Raw genomic sequence first — 17,370 nt, 5'->3', positions numbered from 1 at the left:
GGTTGGGGGGGCCCCTCACTGAGGACAGTTCTCCTACAAACCTCATCCAGGATTCGACTGATATGCAAATGTCAGACCACTGGTCTGGTCATTGCACTGGCTCTCTGTCCTCACCTTGCTGACCCTGCTCCCAGCTGTCCTTGCCCCAACCCCCACTCCAGCCGTCCTGCAGGACCCTCAGTCTTCTGGGATGGGTCCTCTGCCTTTGGCCACAGAAGCCCCAGACCCTCACCACTCTTCCAACCCGCAGGCTGACCCTGAACTCAGGCCAGACACCACCCAGACATACCACAAGCCTGTGTCCTAGATCCTAAGATTTATGGCTCACATGTGGGATTTTTTTTTTTTTTTTTTTTTTGGCCATGATTTGACTGGCAGATGAGGGAGCTTGTAACCATATGAAGCCCTGGTTTCCCTCTTTTTTCTCAATTCCTTTGCTTTTTCTCTGTCACTTCCACCAGCCAGTCAAACGTCTATGAGCCCCCTGCCCAAGCCTGTGGCCAGGCAGGCCAAAAGCAAAGCAGCTGGGTAATACTCCAAACACATGCCCCAGATGCCAGGCCGCGGAAAGGCTCATCACATCCTGGCACCTTTTAAAGCTAACACTGAGACCCTTCTGGAGATAATCGGTGCTCTCTGCTTTTTCCACGTGGGTGTTCCTTGCTCCAAAATTCCAGGCAAGGCAAAGGGCTGGCAGAACTGTTTCCGAGGCTGGTTGCTGGCCCTCCCGAAGCTTCTAAGAGCGAAGGCAGCTGACTCAGGTGCTGCTGAGTCACGCTGCCAGGGATGAGCCTGAGGGAATCGGCAGGTGACCTCAGCCACCCTACCCAGAGGCAGACAGGTAGGAACAGAGACTTCACTGGGGTTAGATAACCCAGTAGATGTCGGCTGAGGCCCAGAAGCCCCTCACCAGCACACGCTCCCACCTCTCACTGCTGTGGGTGTTTGGTGCTAGGGGCTCACAGCTGCCCCTTCTCCAAAGGCAGGCCCTCAGCCTTCAGCCCACACTGCATGCCCTCTGGGGGAGAGGTGGCTTGCAGACAAAGGATGACCTATGGGGGGTACTGAAGGTGTCTCCTACCATGGGACAACCTGGTGCCGTCCACCCTGGGCTTCTTCCCCTGTCTGTCCTGCTTCTCTCACTGCCTTAGGATGTTCACCTGAGAGCGGCCCCCCAAGTCCCTCGTGTAAGAATCCTCATCCCAGGCTCTTTTAGGGAACTGACCTAAGATAGGAAACATTCATCACTGCCCTTCTCCCCTCCCCTCTCCTCCTGGGGATCCCCCGCAATCCCGGGTTTGGGGCAGGTTGGGGAACCCTCATGCCCCCGTGGCTCTCCCTAGCTTGGTTCCGATCCTGTTGGCTTCTATTTTCCTTCCGTTCAAGCGAGGGAATGAGTAACGTATGAAAGGGTTAGGAAGTTTCTAGGGGGCAGGGGGAAGCCAGGAACAGGCCTGGGAGCCCCCAGGGTGCGATTCCACATGGCCAGCAGCACCCACTCTGAAGTCCTGGAAAGTGAGTGAGCAAGAGAGAAGCATCAGAGAGGAAACCCCCCTGCGGGCAGAGGAGAAAAACAGCAAAACGGGAAAGGAAACTTCCTTTGGATGGGATGGGGGCCAGTCAACCTCCTTCCTCTCTATAGTATCACCCACTGTGCCCAGGTCCCATCACGTCAGGGCCGGAGGGGGTCCTGGGCTGGCCTTTCCCAGGAGTTGGGGGCGGCATGGGGGGCAGGTGACTTGATTAAAACTGCCATTCACTGAGCACTTAACTCTGGGATGGGCACTATGCAAAGTGCTTCCCGTGAATTCTTTTCATCCTCACCACAAGCCTGTAAGAGGAAGCTGAAGTTCAGAGAGGGCCCCAGTCCTGCAGCAGCTGTAGGGGTATCCACCCCTGAGATGGCTCATGGGAAGCCCTGGCCAGAGGTTCTGGTGCTGGTTATACCTCCTGGCTGTGTGGCCCGTGCAAGTCTATTAGCCTCCCTTGGCCTGTCTCCTAGCCAGTAAAATGGGGATAATAACCTCACTGGGAGGAGCAAATGAGAGTACACGTGTGAGTGTGCTGTGCGAAACACTAGGCACGTGTCAGGAATTGGTCACCTTAAGGGCTAACATTTATTTAAGTCCTGCTAGAGGCGAGCCACAGTTCTAAGCCCCTGTAATGTATTAATTTGTTTTATCCCGACAACAGCCCCATGAAGTAGATACTATTATCATTCCTATTTTCCAGGTGAGAATACTGAGGCACAAAGAAGGTAACGCACTTGATAAAGGCCAGACTTTGCAGCGGGGGAAGCCAGGCAGCGTGATTCCCCAGACGTTGGGCTCTAGGAGCAGCGGGACAGAAGCCGTGTGCTTCCCCCGCACGGTCCAAGCCCTCCCGTCCTTGGAGGTCAGCTCCAGGCGCCCCTCCTTCAGGAGGTCTTTGCTGCCTTCCTCAGCCCACAATGACACACTCCAAACACACTCAGAATTGCACTGTGGTAGAGAGGGTCACATCCTGCCTTCATTGATTCCCTGATTAGGCAGTAGGTCTTGACTCTCTCATCTCTCCTAGTAGCTTGAGGATTCCTTAGATGAAGAAAACAAATCTACGTCCCCCCTTGGCTCACTGGGCCATCCCTGCCCCCAACCCCAGGTACTGAGTCCTGGGCCCGGCACAGGCTGAGCCCCTCATAAATACCTGCTGTCTGTATGATGACAAGGTGATACTTCCCTGGAGCACTGGCCACCAGTGGGAGAAAAAGCCCATCATTCTCGAGGAAACAGGCAGCCTTCATGCCCCCCAAGGCCAAGTCCACTCCTGATACCAGGGCACCATGCTGGCTTCACGTTGGCTCTGGGACACTTGTGTTCACAGCATCCCAGCTGGGCTCCCAAGCCCTTGCTGGGCAGAGCATCTGGACTGTACTGGAGCAACATCGAAGGTCATACAAACCTGGGTGTTAGACATTCCAGATTCCCTCGGGACTCAGTGCAAAGCCAGGTAGGGTATGAAAGTCCCCCCACATTAACTCCTAGGCCAGGGATGGAGAAGCAGTCCTCTGCCTTCATGGAAGAAGCAACAGGGGTGAAATTCTCTATACCCTCACTGACTGGTTCCAATCTTGCCCAAACTGTGGTATATGGAAGTTTTTCCTCGTCGCTAAATTAATTCCCTCCAATTTTAGCATAAGACTCAGAGAACAGGAAGCAATGCGTGCTCTTGTCTCTCCCCATTTTAGCAGATGGGGGTGTGTGAGGAGCACCTTTCAGAGAGGACCCACTCTCTGAAGGCAGGGCCCCTCTGTGTGTTTGCAAGTCACCAAGCAGGTGCCGACCATGGGGTGAAGGTGTGCCGGAGAGTTAATGAGACAAGGACGCTGCTTCTTGCAAAGGTCCCCCTGATTGCCATTGCCAGGGCCCAGCACTAACGGGGGTGAGGCCCACTGTGACCCGGCCCAGCTCCGTGGCCTGGGGAAAGGCAGAGGATCCGAAGCCAGGAGGCAGCATCACCCACAGGTTCGGAGCTAAGAGCCCAGACTGGAGCAGAAGACCGAAGTTCACACCTCAGATCTGCCACTTTTATGAGTGGTTACCTGACATCTCTGAACTCCAACATCTTCATCCCCCAAGCAGAAATTAGAATACACACCTCAGCGTGGAGATTTGTATATGATAACAAAAAAAGCACTTTGTAAACTATAAACTGTACACCAATTTAAAACATCATAGCAATAGCAGATTCGGACACATCTGGGCAGTTTTTCTCTAAATTACACATAACCAAATTGCTGTAAACATGTTCCCAAATGGCATAGTGGTTAATGGCCCTTATTGCCAGACACACCTGGGTTCAAATTCTAACCCTGCGAACTCACAGGCTGTGTCACGTAAGCTCTCGGAGCCTCGGCTGAGTAATGGGCCAGGAGGATCCAAAATCGGACATGGGGAGTGTGCTCAATTTAAGGGTGTCTATGATTGCAATGCAATTAGTGGGAAGAGTTCAGCCTGGAGTTCTTCATCCTTTCACAGAAGAACTTGATCTCTCTGTGCTTTCCGTAAAGAGGAACCCTAAGTCCCAGCACCTGAGAAATTCCTTAGAAGTTACACGGCCAGTAGAGGTGGCCTGGGAATGGTGGGAGAGGCCCCTGTGCGGGCAGGGGCCTTCACAGTCAGGGGCTTCCCCTCCTCTGGGGAGTTGTTAGGATGTAGATTCGTAGGCCCACCCTGCCCAGAATTTCCAGCAGCCAGCCTTTTCTTGGCCTAAGAAAGGCTTCTCCCCAGGTTGCCTCCCATCCCAATAGTGGGGCCATCCAAAGCTTACCTGGAAGGAAGGGGATGATTCTCTGCTTGGGGTCCTTCTGGCCACCTTCAATGGGAAACTTATCCAAAAGCTGCATCTGAGAAGCCAGACAGACAGAGGGACAGGATTCAGAAGACTGGAACAGCCCTCAGAGTCCCTTCTCCACTCCATGCCACTGCTTCAGGGCCCCACTGCCCTCATCTGGATGAGTGGCGCCTCAACCCCTCATTTCACAGATGATTAATAAACCACATGGGGCATGAGAGAGAGGAGGTCAGAGCTCTGGACTCATCAAAGGGGTGTCTGAACAATCTCAAGGAGGCGTGGAGGCACGGGGTAGGGGGGAGTGTCTGAAGTGGCCCCCTCATGAGGCCTCGGGAGAGACCAGCAGGCTTTCCGGCAGGCCGCAGGTGGGGTTTCCAGAACTTTCTTTGGGCCCGCCTTCCTTCACATGTCACCTGCTGGGTAAGCCCATTAGCCACTGGCCATCTCAGACCCTCCTGGGCCAGGACAGCGGAAGGCCCCACCTGATACTTCAGACAGACCACCCACCTTCCAGAACCGCTCTGCAGAAACAGACCCAGATGTTATTTTAATTGTAAAACCAAACCCAGCCCACGGCGCCCACTGCTGTAAGACCCCTCCTCCATTTCCTACCTTCCCACCCTGAGATCGCTGCTGTTTTTCCAGGGACAGACCCATCGGAAGAGTTTCCAGGGTTTTGGAGGAACAACTATTTTTTTCTTCTGCTATTCTGGGCTGAGATTCTGTATAAGCTGGAAAAACACACCGGAGACAGGATGGACGAGGCCACGGCCCCCGTGCGTGTGGTTAAATCTCCCTTCCAAGGCACAGGCGGAAGCAAGAGCAGAATGGACGGGGCAGGATCTAGCCCTGCTGCCCCAGCTGTGCAGCCCTGAGCAAGGCATGGGAGCTTTCTCTATAGAGCTTCTGGCACCTCCTTGGTCAAATGAGGAAGACCAGTCACATGATATCTGAAGTCCATTCCTTCAAATATTTATTGAGCACCTACTTGGAGCAGTGAACACCAAGAAAACGGCAGTAAAGAAAAGTGATAGGGGCGCCTGGGTGGTTCAGTCGTTAAGCGTCTGCCTTCGGCTCAGGTCACGATCCCGGGGTCCTGGGACCAAGCCCCACATCGGGCTCCTTGCTGTGCGAGGAGTCTGCTTCTCCCTCTGCCTCCGCCCCCGCTCATGCACGCTCTCTCTCTCTCTCTCTCATAAATAAATAAAATCTTTAAAAAAAAAAAAAAGAAAGAAAAGCAACAAAGTCTCTGCTTTCAGGGAGTTTACATTCTAGTGGAGGGGGACAAACAGTAAGCACATAAATATGTATTGATAAAACCTATGAAGAAAAACGACGTCAGGGAAGGTTTTGGAGCAGAACAGAGGTTGTTCCTTTGTATAACGTGCTGAGAAAGGACTTAGGAATCAAATGGCAATTCAGCAGAGACCACAGGAGGTGGGGAAGCAAGCCTCAAGGAGGGCAGAGAATGTTCCAGCAGGGGAAATGGGAAGTGCAAGAAGAGCTTGAAAAGGCCGGGGTAGCTGCTGTGGAGCAGAGTGAGCAAGGGCTGGGAGGCAGGCAGTGAGATCCGAGACGTGGGCCACATCATGGGGAGGATGGCTTAGCTTCAGCATCATGAATGGGCTGGAGGGTGGAAGCAGGGAGACCAAGTAGGAGCCTATGATGGAGGCTGGGACCAAAGTGCTAGCTGGCATTGAAGGTGGTGAAAGGTAGTCCTGCACTAGGTTTCACGGGTGTGTGTGCACCTGCACACATTCCCATCCACGCACCCACCCACCCCGCTCTAACACATGATTTTAGGGTTCTCTCTTGCACAGTCATTACCCAACATGCACAGGCTATTTAGAGCCCACACGTGAAGGGCGGGTCATTGTCGGACTCGATTCAAAACAAGGCAGAGACTGCACCATTATTAACTTTCACTTCCTGAGTACAGACTGAAATTTAACAAAAGCTGGCTCATGAGTTTTCAAACCCTAATGTTGTAAGTCCATCTCTCAAACATTTAATAACTGCCTGCTTCATGTAAATATACCCACTGGGCCATAACACTATGAACTTGTGCTTAGGATATTTTTCTTAATTAATGCATTTTCAAACAAATTCAATGCAGAATAGCACTCCCGTCTTCACCTTTTCCCATTTTTGTTTCATTCTGTTGGAAGGTACACATATTTAGAGGCACCTTAAATCTTCTCTGGAAGAAGACTGAGAATAAATCAATGGCTTACTAACATGTATAGGCCAGGCGTAAGATCTCTGAGCAATGGCTCCATAGAATTTCTGAGGATGAGTACAGAGATGTCTGAGAAGGAAGCCAGGCCCAGCAATGTGTCCTGCTGTGGAGTGGTCTGCCCTCATCAAACCACCCTTGTACTAGGGCACCTGCATGGCTCAGTTGGTTAAGCACCTGACTTTGGCTCAGGTCATGATCTCGGGGTCCTGGGATTGAGCCCCACATTGGGCTCCTTGCTTAGCGGGGAGTCTGCTTCTCCCTCTGCCTCTGCCCCCCCCCCCCACTCGTGTGCACACAGTCTCTCTCTCCCTATCTCAAATAAATTTTTAAAAATCTTAAAACAAAACAAAACAAAGCAACCATTTTTGTCCAAAAAGAGGGTGGCCAGCCGTGCCCAACAAGCTGTGGGACTTAACGAAGTTGGTGCTTGAAGAAGTTAGGTTCTAACTCCTATATTGTTCTTCAGATCCCGGATTCTGAGATTCTCACGAATAGTACACAGGGAATGAGGGACCAACAGGAGTTAGTAGGGAAGGCAGGATTCACACATTCATCCCTTTCCTCTAAAAACATTTGCTATGTGCCTTCTAGATGCCAGGCCCTCCATTAGATGCTAGAAGTAAGTTAAATCGTAGTCTTTACACCAAGGAGTTCATGATGTAGCTGTAGAGCAGGGCTTCACACCTTCAACGTGCCTCTGAAGCACCTGCCAACAGGTGAAAATGTAGGTTCTGACTCAGTAGGTCCAGACAGGGGCCTGAGAACCTGCATTTCCACCAAGCTCCTAGGCAATGCTGGAACTGCTGACCCGTGGCTCATACTCACCACACAGCTCTAGGGCTGTTCGTCTGTGTGACAGTCACTAGCCATACGTGGCTGTCGAGCACTTGAAATGTGGCCTGTCCAAATTAAGATGTGTTGTAAGTGTAAAGTATGCACCAGGTCTCAAAGACTCAGTATGAACAAAAATGTGAAACATCTCATTAACAAATTTTGTATTGGTTGTATATTGAAATGATAACATTTTGAATCTATCAGGTTAAATAAAAATACTTTTAAAAATAATTTCACCTGCTTTCTTTGACATTTTTAAGTGGGTACTAGAAAATTTAAAATATGTATGTGGTTCACATGACATTTTTGTTCGAGAGGCTGTTCTAGGGCAAGATGGTTCTCAAAATGTAGTCTCAAGTCTGCACATGCCAGAATCATCTTTGGGGGGTGGTGTTAGTTAAAAATGCAGTTTCCTGGGCCTCATGAGGAAGTTCGTGAAGTTTTGCTGTGGTGCTAGAGATTGACAAGCAAGTTCTGGAGTGACCGGGAACGGCGGGCACATATGCACAGGATCCTGAAGTTGCTGAAGGAGGAGGTCAGGGAAGGCTTCCTGTAGGTGAGGACAGCTCTGTCCTGGCAGTGACGGTCACATTCCCTGGGTCCTCCCTGCCAAAGAACGGTCTGAATTGCAACGGGTTCACGTGTCTCCTGGAAGGCAGGGGTCATCTGAGAGCCCCACAGATTTGAATTTTCCCTCAAAAGGTCTGTTGGAGGATGCTTTACAGCTGGGCTCTCTCCCACCTCCTCCTTCTGTAACAGATTTTCTTCTTCCCCCACTCTGGCTTTGTCTGGGCCCTCCTGAGGCCAAGACAAGCCCATCTGCTCAGAGTACTGGGTCAACAGGTCCTCTCCAGAGCCATGAGTACCCAGCTGGCCTGCACCCCTCCTCTCCCTGTCTCCCCACCCCCAGCCCTCAGGGGCTGAGTCCAGCCACACCTGTCACCTAATCCCAACCAGCAGCGCTGAGCCCATAGAGCCTCAGCATCTGCCCTCCGCGTCATCCCCAAGGCCCACCGGCCATGGGAGAAGGAAGTGCCACTAACCAGCCGCTGGTGACATTTTCTCTGCCTATAGGTCACCCTTCAAAGAAAGCAAATCCCCGGGCTCAGACTTCAGAGCAAACCAAGCAAAGGCGGCCCAACTGAGTTTACTCAGTATGCGGGGCTCTCGAAGCTACGTGGCTCAGTGTCTTGGTGCAGACGCAGCATGGCAGAGTGGCGGGTGATGGGATAAACGTCTCAGCGGGCCCTGGATACACCGCCCAAATGCCCGCCCCCCCCCCCCCCCCCCCCCCCCGGCCTGGGAAGGGAGGCGGGCTGCAAAGTGGTTCTGTAGCCTGGGTGGTGCTCAGTTTGCAGGGCTGGGTTTGAGCGATAAAACCTTCACAGGAAAGGTCGAGGGGGCTGCCTCATGCAGAGGCCTGCCCAGGCCCGGGTGCGTGGCCAGGGAGGCAGGAAGGCCCTGCCCAGCCTGCAGTTCTGCTGCGGCCACCTTTTCAGGCAGGAAGTGGATTCCCCTGTCACTCCAGCAAGGGCCTGACTCAGCTGGAAGAAAAGCAGGGCCCATTGCCAGGGTCCTTCTTAGACAGAGAGGCATCTGGCTAATGGAGCCCTTCGTAGCCACATCAGAACTCCGCAGCGTGCAGAGGACACGTGGGCTGTTTATCTAAGGGGTGGATACTGTGAGAGATACAGAGCAGCTCAGCCCCAAGAGCCGGCCCAGCCAGAGAAAGCTGACTCGGCAGCTCTTCTTGGGCAGGGCTGAGCAGCAATAAACACTGAGGAGAGAGAAGGGTGGGCCCAAGCCCAGCTGGGGCACATGTGTAACCCAAGAGGCTGACTCCTCACCCTTTCGAGAGGGTGGAGTTCCCAGCCACTCTCACTGTGGGGCTCCAACCCTCAAGCCTTAATTCTCGTCACCATTTCCAGTTGAGGAACAAAGGGAACGTTACTACAAGAGGTGGGTTCCCTAACCCAGCAATCCCCCTCAAAAAGACGCGAGGCCACCCAGTATGTCTGGGGACCATGAGGGATCAAGGGAAACCTCAGAACTGGTTTGTCAATTCCACCGACTGAGGGCGTACCAGTCCCTGGGCTAGAGGCTGGGGACACAGCAGAGGATCATAGAGACAGAGAGGGACAATAAATAAAAATACACGTGGCTTTTCTTAAAGTTCCCATCCTCTGTGGCCTGAAATGGACTTCCCCCTTCCCTTCTTCAACCAATGGCCTTATCAGGTGCCATCTGCCCTGGGAACCCTTCTTGACCATCCCAGACGAAGCTCACCACCACCTTACTTTGAATTCTAACAGCACTCCTGGTTTGTATTCCCCATTACAGTACTTCACACAGTGTTTTGTGATTTTTTGGTTCAAATTCATCTCATTGGCCAAGAGGAAGCACACTTCCCCTTGAACGGTTCTGGTGCCCCGTATAGAAAATCAGTTCGCAATAAACATATAAGCTATTCCTGGACTCTCAATTCTATTTCTTTGATCCATATGTCTATCCTTCCAGCTGTACCACCCCATCTTGATTCTGTAGCTTTGTACTAAGTTGTTTTCTCTTTAATAGACTTCATTCTTTAGAATAGTTTTAGGTTTACAGCAAAATTGAGCAGAAAGTACAGAGAGTTCGCACATGCCCCCTGATCCCACACACTCTTGGTCTCCCTCACCATCACAGTCCCAGGCCAGAGTGGTGTATTGTTTCATTTGACGAAACTACCATGGATACAGTACTCTCCCCCAGAGTCCATAGTGTACATCAAGGTTCACTCTTGGTGTACATTCTATGGGTTTGGACAAATTATAATGGCATGTATCATTATTATCTATCATGTAGAATAGTTTCACTGCACTAAAAATCCTCTGTGCTCTGCCTAATTCTTCCCCTTCCCCCCAGCCCCTGAAAACAACTCATCAGTTACTGTCTTCATAGTTTCCCTTTTTCCAGAATGTCGTACAGTTGGGATCATACAGTACATAGCCCTTTCAGGTTGGCTTCTTTCACTTCATTCACATGCATGTAAGGTCTCTCCAAGTCTTTTCATGGCTTGATGGTTTGTTTTGTTTTTTAGTACTGAGTAATATTCCATTGTCTGGATTACACAGTTTATTTATCTATTCACTTACTGAAGGACATCTTGGTTGCTTCCAAGTTTTTGTGATTATGAATAATGTTGCCAAACATCCCTGTCCAGATTTTTGTGTGGACATAAGTTTTCTTTTTTTTAAGATTTATTTATTTATTTGAGAGAGAGAGAGAAAGAGAGAGTAGGGGGAGAGGCAGAGGGAGAGAATCTTCAAGCAGACTCCTTGCTAAGTGTGGGAGCCTGACACGGGTCTCGATCCGAGGACCCATGAGATCATGACCTGAGCCAAAACCAAGAGTCATATGCTCAAAGGACTGAGCCACCACCCACCCTGTGTGGGACACAAGTTTTCAGCTTATTTGGGTAAACACCAAGGAGGGTGACTGCTGAATTGTATAGAGTATGTTTAGTTTTGTAAAAAATTGCCAACTGTCTTCAAAGTGACTGTACCATTTTGCATGTCTACCAGCAACGAATGAGAGTTTCCGTTGTCCCACATCCTCACAAGCATTTGGTATTGTCAGTGTTTTGGATTTTCACCATTCTAATAGGTATGTAGTAGTATCTCATTGTTATTTTAATTTGCAATTCCCTAATGACATACAATGCTGAACAAATATGCTTATTTGTCATCTATATATCTTCTTTGGTGAGGTGCCTATTCAGTAACCAGGTTGTTCTTTCTTGTTGTTTGCTGAGTTTTAAGAATTCTTTGTATATTTTGCATAACAGTCATTTATCAAATTTTTGCAAATACCTTTTCCCAGTCTGTGGCTTGTCTTGTTATTCTCTTGATGTATTAAGTTTTGAAATCAGGAAATGTAAGTCCTCCAGCTTTGTTTTTCTTTTTCAGAAGTATTTTGCCTATTTTCAGCCCCTCGAATTTTCATATGAGTTTTGGAATCAGCTTGTCAATTTCTGCAAAGAAGCCAGTTGGGATGTAGGAGTGCATGGGCAGAATCTGCAGATGAATTTGCGGAGTGCTGCTATCTTAGCAATATTAAGTCTTCTAGTCCATGGACATGGGATGTCTCTCCATTTATTAACAATTTTGTCTTAAAGTCCATTTTGTCTGATATCAATATAGCCATTACAGCTCCTTTGTTTTCTAGTATAACATTTTAATTCCTTTAATGATTTTTTCACTATATTTTTTGGTTATTTCTTCATGGTTCCCTAGGGCTTACAGTATATATCTTATTTTATCAGAACCTATTTTAGATTTATACTACCTTAATTCCATTTATCAGATTTTTGAGAGAGACAAACATTAATCCTATATAACTACATTCTCTTCCTCTTTTTTTGTATATTATTGTTATATATGTTACATTTAAATATGTTATAAATCCAATAATTGTTAGGATTACTACCGTAGCCCTAGACTGGGAGCTGGGGGGAAAGAAAGCCCTGTGTTGTGGGCTGCATACAGCAGAAGTAGAACTTCTCCATTTGCCATTTCAACTGTCCATTTAGGACAATTTGCAGAGACTTAAATTTTTTTAAAACATGATTTTCACCATTTTTGGTTGTTTCACTGGGGACAGAGTCCACAGAGCTCATCGTACAGCCATTCTAAAAGTAATTTCCTTTCGTGGGTCCTCTATTCCCCAAAGCACCAGGCCCAGTGCTGGCTACCCAGATATCTGGGGCAAGGGTCATCAAACTCTTGGTGTCTACTGATTCTCAAAACTGGGTACAAATCTGAACTTTCACATGAAGATATAAAAACAATAGATTTGGAACTGGACAGCACTCCTAAAACAATTATTAGCAAATCCTTTTTTGGGAAGTTTCAGCAGGGTTCTCTGTTCAAATGAAATCTAATATCAAACTTCATACATTGTAATTCTTGGAGTACAGAGAACCTATCATTCCAGAAAAACTTGTTGAAAAGACTATCCTTTTCCCATTGAATTACACTGACTCCTTTGTCAAAAATCAATTAACTATGTATGTGAGGGGTCTACTCCTTCTAGATTCTCTATACTGTTCCAGTGACAGATTTGTATATCCTGACACCAACACCATTCTCTCTTGATTACTACAGGTTTTTAGTTAAGTCTTAAAATCAAACTTCTTCTTTTTGAAAATTGTTTTGATTGTTCTAGATTCTCTGCATTTTCAAACACATTTTAGAATAAATTGATTAATTTCTACAAAATAAAATAAATAAATCCCTCCTGGAATTTTTAAAATTGTAATTGCATGGGCTCTATAGATCAACTTAGGGGGAGAATAGCTACTTAATAATACTCAGACTTCTAATCCATGAATATGGTAAACCTTTCCATTTATTTAGGTCTTTCAGTTCATTTAGTGATACAGTATAATTTTCAATGTAGAGGTCTTGCACATCATTCATTAAATTCATTCCTAAATTTTAAAATTTCCTTTGTGATTTCTCTTTTGGACTCATAAACCCAAGAAACTCAATCACCTTCAAACACAAGAAACATAAAGAAACTACACCAATTCACATCATAAGCAGATGACTCAAAATCAGTAATAAAGAGGAAATCTTAAAAACAGCCATAGAAAAAATATACATTACATTCAGAGAAACAAAGGTAATGATGGCAGCAGATTTCTTGTTGGCAAAAACACAAACAAGAAGACTAGGGAAAGGCTTGTGACATCTGCAGGGCCCTGAAGAACATCTACCGTGACTACAGTCATAATTCTGCTCCATGTTTGGGAAGCTCAGTTGTGAATGATTCAGTAGGTCCTCCACATCCATATTACATAGATCTCTTCACCTATAAGTTGGTGACTAAATAATTTATCATCCAAATTGGGAAATTTTGAGAACAAAAGGGAGTGCTAGTAACAATTATGTCAGGATAACAGGTGTAAAACAGGACTTACACGGCTGTGCTGGTTAATGGGTTTGTGATTACCCTATGAGTTCCCAGCACCTAGCTTAGGTCCTGGTATAAAGCAGGTACTCAATAAATGCTTGATAGTAAAAATAACATTTATTGAGAACTCTGTTAGGCACTGGGCTAAGACTTTTCACATGGCTTCTCTCATTTAATCCCCATATCAACTCTTTGAAGTAGGTATTATTATTTTTCAGAGAAAGAAACCAACACACAGAGAGATTAAATAATTTGCCCAAACTAGCAAGGTGTGGAACTGGGATTCAAACCCAGGTACTCTGGCTTCAAACCCTGGTCTCTCAACTACCACAGTCTGAATGAATAAATTCAGTGAAAGAAAGAAAGAATGCAAAAATGCCACCAATTAGGGTTACATTCTTATTAAAATTCATCAAGCTGTAAGAACAACACATAATCAGAAGATCTATTAACGTAATTTACCACATTCATCAAATAATGAATAAAAACCTCCAAAGAATAAAAACTAAATGATCATTCTCATACAGGTAGATGAAGTATTTGATAGAACTCAACATCCATTTGTGATTTTTTTTTAATTTAACAAATAAATAGGAGTACACTTTCTTAATCTGAAAATGTTTAATCTACCCAAAATAACCCTCAGGGAAGAAACTCTGGGACAAAACAAGGATGTTGCCCACTATGACTATGTCTACCCATTATTATACCAACGATCCTTGCCAAGGCATTAACACAAGAAAAAAAAATGAGAGACTGAGAAGGAAAAAATAAAACCATCAGTATTCACAACCAATATGACACTATATACAAAATCAGAGAACCTTTAAGAGATCCACACCTCTGGACTTTGGAAATTTCTAACACCCTTATTAAAAAGAAATTAATGGGGTGCCTGGGTGGCTCAGTCAGTTAAGCATCTGACTCTTGGTTTTGGCTCAGGTCATGATCTCAGGGTCACGAGATTGGGCTCTGCACTCAGCGGGGAGTCTGCTCAAGATTCTCTCTGTCCTCTGTCCCCCAGCTCACACTCTCTAAATCAACAATAAATAAAATATTTAAAAAAAAAGAAATTAACCCCCAGAAGGTATAAGACACTAGGCCTTAAAGGAAAAAAAGGGTGAAAGAGCTGTGAAGAAGGATGGTGGTGAGGGTTGCACACCAGTGTGGGTGTTGTTAATGTCAATAAACTTAGAAGGGTTAAAATGGGAAATTTCATGTTGTGTATATGTTATCACAATGTAAAAAATAGTAAGTTTTATGTTATGTATATTTTACCATCATAAAAAAAGAGAGACAATAAGATCTCATGGCTTTATGGTATGGACAACCAGCAGAGTGTGGACATGAGCTAGAGATGAATCATTAACGTTCTCTCCTTGTCGGCCCGGGAGGAGCCACTCAAAGAGCACTGAGCAGAGCCCTTGAGTCTGGAGCCTGGGCTCCAAACTGCACCAGCCGACCGAGTGACCCTTTGCAAGGCACTTATCCTTATCTATGCAATGGGGAAGATGATGCAACTCAGGGGCAGACAGGAGAGCCCAGACAAGATGCTGTGGCAGAAGTGTTCTAGAAACAGAAAGGGGCAGCGCAGGCATGCGGCGGCATGGCAGGTGCTCAGAACAGCCCCAGGATGAGGTCAGCTTGAGGGTGGGCAGACAGGAGGGATAAAGGCTCTCTTATCAAAACGACTAGAGACTTCGGGCAACAGACACCTCACGGATCCCTGAAGCAGCAGCCAGGGAGAAAGACAGGAGGCAGAGCAGACCCATCCACCCAGGAAAGGAGCTGCCTGCAGTGGATGCATTTGTTTGCTGAGCCCACGCCGTGCTGAAGCCAAGACACTGGGCACTGCAGCACACCGCAACTTCAAGAGGGGGCCCAACCCAGCTCCCAAAGTCCTTAACAAGTCAAAGAAGTTTCCCTTGACCATTTTCGGGAAAATAACGCAAATCTGCACTACCTCAAATCCCCTCCCAGTCTAGCCTTTATCTGTGATGTCCCATGCACTGTGTTAATGCATTTCAGAAAGCGTGTTAAGTCATGGTCCATGATCTGTTTGGACTGTGGGAGAGCCACATGGGCACAAGGGATTTACCTAGTAGGGTTAGATGAGTGTCAGCCTGAGAAGTGTATAAAGCCACAGAATGGGAATTCAGGGCAGGACGAGATCAATGTGGCTGGGGTGAGCAAAGCAGATTTCTCAGAGGAGGACACAGCAGAGCGAGGCCTTGCAGAAAGGAGAGGGAGGAAGGCAAATACAAAGGCTTGGCAGTGGGTGTGTCAGGCTTTCTAGACTAAGCAGTCAGATCGGAGCGAATGGACTTGTTCGTGAATCCCAGGAAATGCTGCTATGTGTCAGAGAAAATGGTGGGATCCAGGGTGGAGGCCCCAGATAATTTATTCCAGTAATTTGGGGACGACCACATAGTGGGCACCAGAGCAGGGTAAGGGCTGATGCCTGGTGTGCCACTCCATGGGGCACTGGGCATCTGCAAGTATCACTGGAAATGTGACGTGATGGAGAGTCATTTCCAGAGCTTGAGGGTCATGCCACAGGTAGTTGGAGACTCTGGGGTGGGGATGGCAGGTGAGACACTCCAGAAGCCTGCTCGGGAAGTAACACTCACCAAACCACTGTCTACAGCGGCTGGGTCTGGTGACTTCTTAGCTTTGCTGTGAGTCTGAGATGAACAACCCAGGACGACAGAGGAGGCTGGGGGTTCCACCGGAGTCCTTCACTCTCCCCAGCCAGCCTTCCACAGATGCTGAAGACATTCTAAATACGTATTTAAAGACCACCAGTCTGCAGGGAGCGCCAAATCATCAGCCTCTCCAGGGAGCCCACACAGGTCCATTTCCAAGGTAAGCTCTCAAGAAGGCGCCGGCTTGGCAACCTGCGCACACAGGCCATCGGAGCACACTCTCCACAAAGGTTCCTTGACTCCAAGTCTGACTCCACAGACCCTGCACTGGGATCACTCCTGCCCTCCCAAAGCTGAAATCTCACGACTAAGGAGACCCGGGGCTTCACAAGTGCCCCGGCCTTTACCGCCACCATGACCCACCACGCAGGGGCAGGAACCGCATGCTCAAAAATGCCCAGTGACTTGACCCTCCCCTGCCGGCCTCTCCAGGCTGTTGTGTGAGTCAACAAGATTCCTCAATATTCCGATATTGAGCAATTACTATGCACCACCCACAAGGTAGGTAGGATTAGCCCTGTGTTTTATAGATGAGGAGAAAGGTACACAGAGAAGTTAGGTAACTTGCTCAACAACACACAGCAAGGTAGTGACTGAGGCAAGAGTGAAGCCCTGACCACCGGGCTTCCCAAAGCTATGTATTTCCCCCTTGGAGGCAGGACAGTGCAGACAGGGTCTCCCCCAGTGTGTGCACAAGCCCCTTGCCCACACAGGACCCACACCACCACTACTATGATTTATCTATTGTTTTTCTTTGGGTTCCTTTCTGGAAAGCTTGAATGCTTATTTAAGTTGGATGTCAGTTTCCTATTCTTGCTGTAAGAAATGACCACAACTTAGCGGCTTAAAACAACATGAACTTCTTTTCTTAGAGTTCTGGAGGTCTGAAGGTCTGAAATGGGTCTTCGGGGCTAAAATCAAGGTGTCAGCAGGACGGTTTCTCTCCCAAGATCCCAGGGGAGAATCTGTTTCCTTGCCATCTATAGCTTCTAAAGGCCACCTACATTCTTTGGCTTGTGGCCCCTTCCTTCATCTTCCCAAACCACATCACTCCAAACTGTTTCTGTTGTCACAGCTCCTTCTCTGGCTCCCCTGCCTCCCTCTTATAAGGACCCCTGTGATTACACTGGGCCCACCTGGATGATCTAGAATATTCTCCCCCCCTTTTTTAAGATTTTATTTATTTGAGAGAGAGAAAGAGGGTGAGTGGGGTAAAGGGCAGAGGGAGTGAATCTCAAGCAGACTCCCCGATGAGCGTGGAGCTCAACATGGGGCTTGATCCCAAGACCCTGAGATCATGACCTG

The 17,370-nt window shown here is 47.9% G+C and overlaps 1 protein-coding gene across 2 annotated transcripts in view; it reads right to left on the bottom strand.

Annotated features, from left to right (window-relative positions):
• SH3PXD2A (SH3 and PX domains 2A) overlaps nt 1-17,370 on the bottom strand; it is a 227,836-nt gene that overhangs the window by 136,223 nt on the left and 74,243 nt on the right. For both annotated transcript variants that reach the window (XM_028098787.2, XM_028098789.2), the window contains exon 3: nt 4,309-4,384. In XM_028098787.2, coding sequence (XP_027954588.1) covers nt 4,309-4,384 — 76 coding nt within the window. The remainder of the gene's footprint in view (nt 1-4,308; nt 4,385-17,370) is intronic.

The sequence above is a fragment of the Eumetopias jubatus genome, unplaced genomic scaffold, assembly GCF_037043125.1.
Source record: "Eumetopias jubatus isolate StellerSeaLion01/CBP00866 unplaced genomic scaffold, mEumJub1_p1.0 scaffold_17, whole genome shotgun sequence".
Taxonomy (NCBI): Eukaryota; Metazoa; Chordata; class Mammalia; order Carnivora; family Otariidae; genus Eumetopias; species Eumetopias jubatus.
The sequence above is the reverse complement of the archived record's forward strand: the minus strand, read 5'-3'. Positions and strand labels throughout refer to the sequence as shown.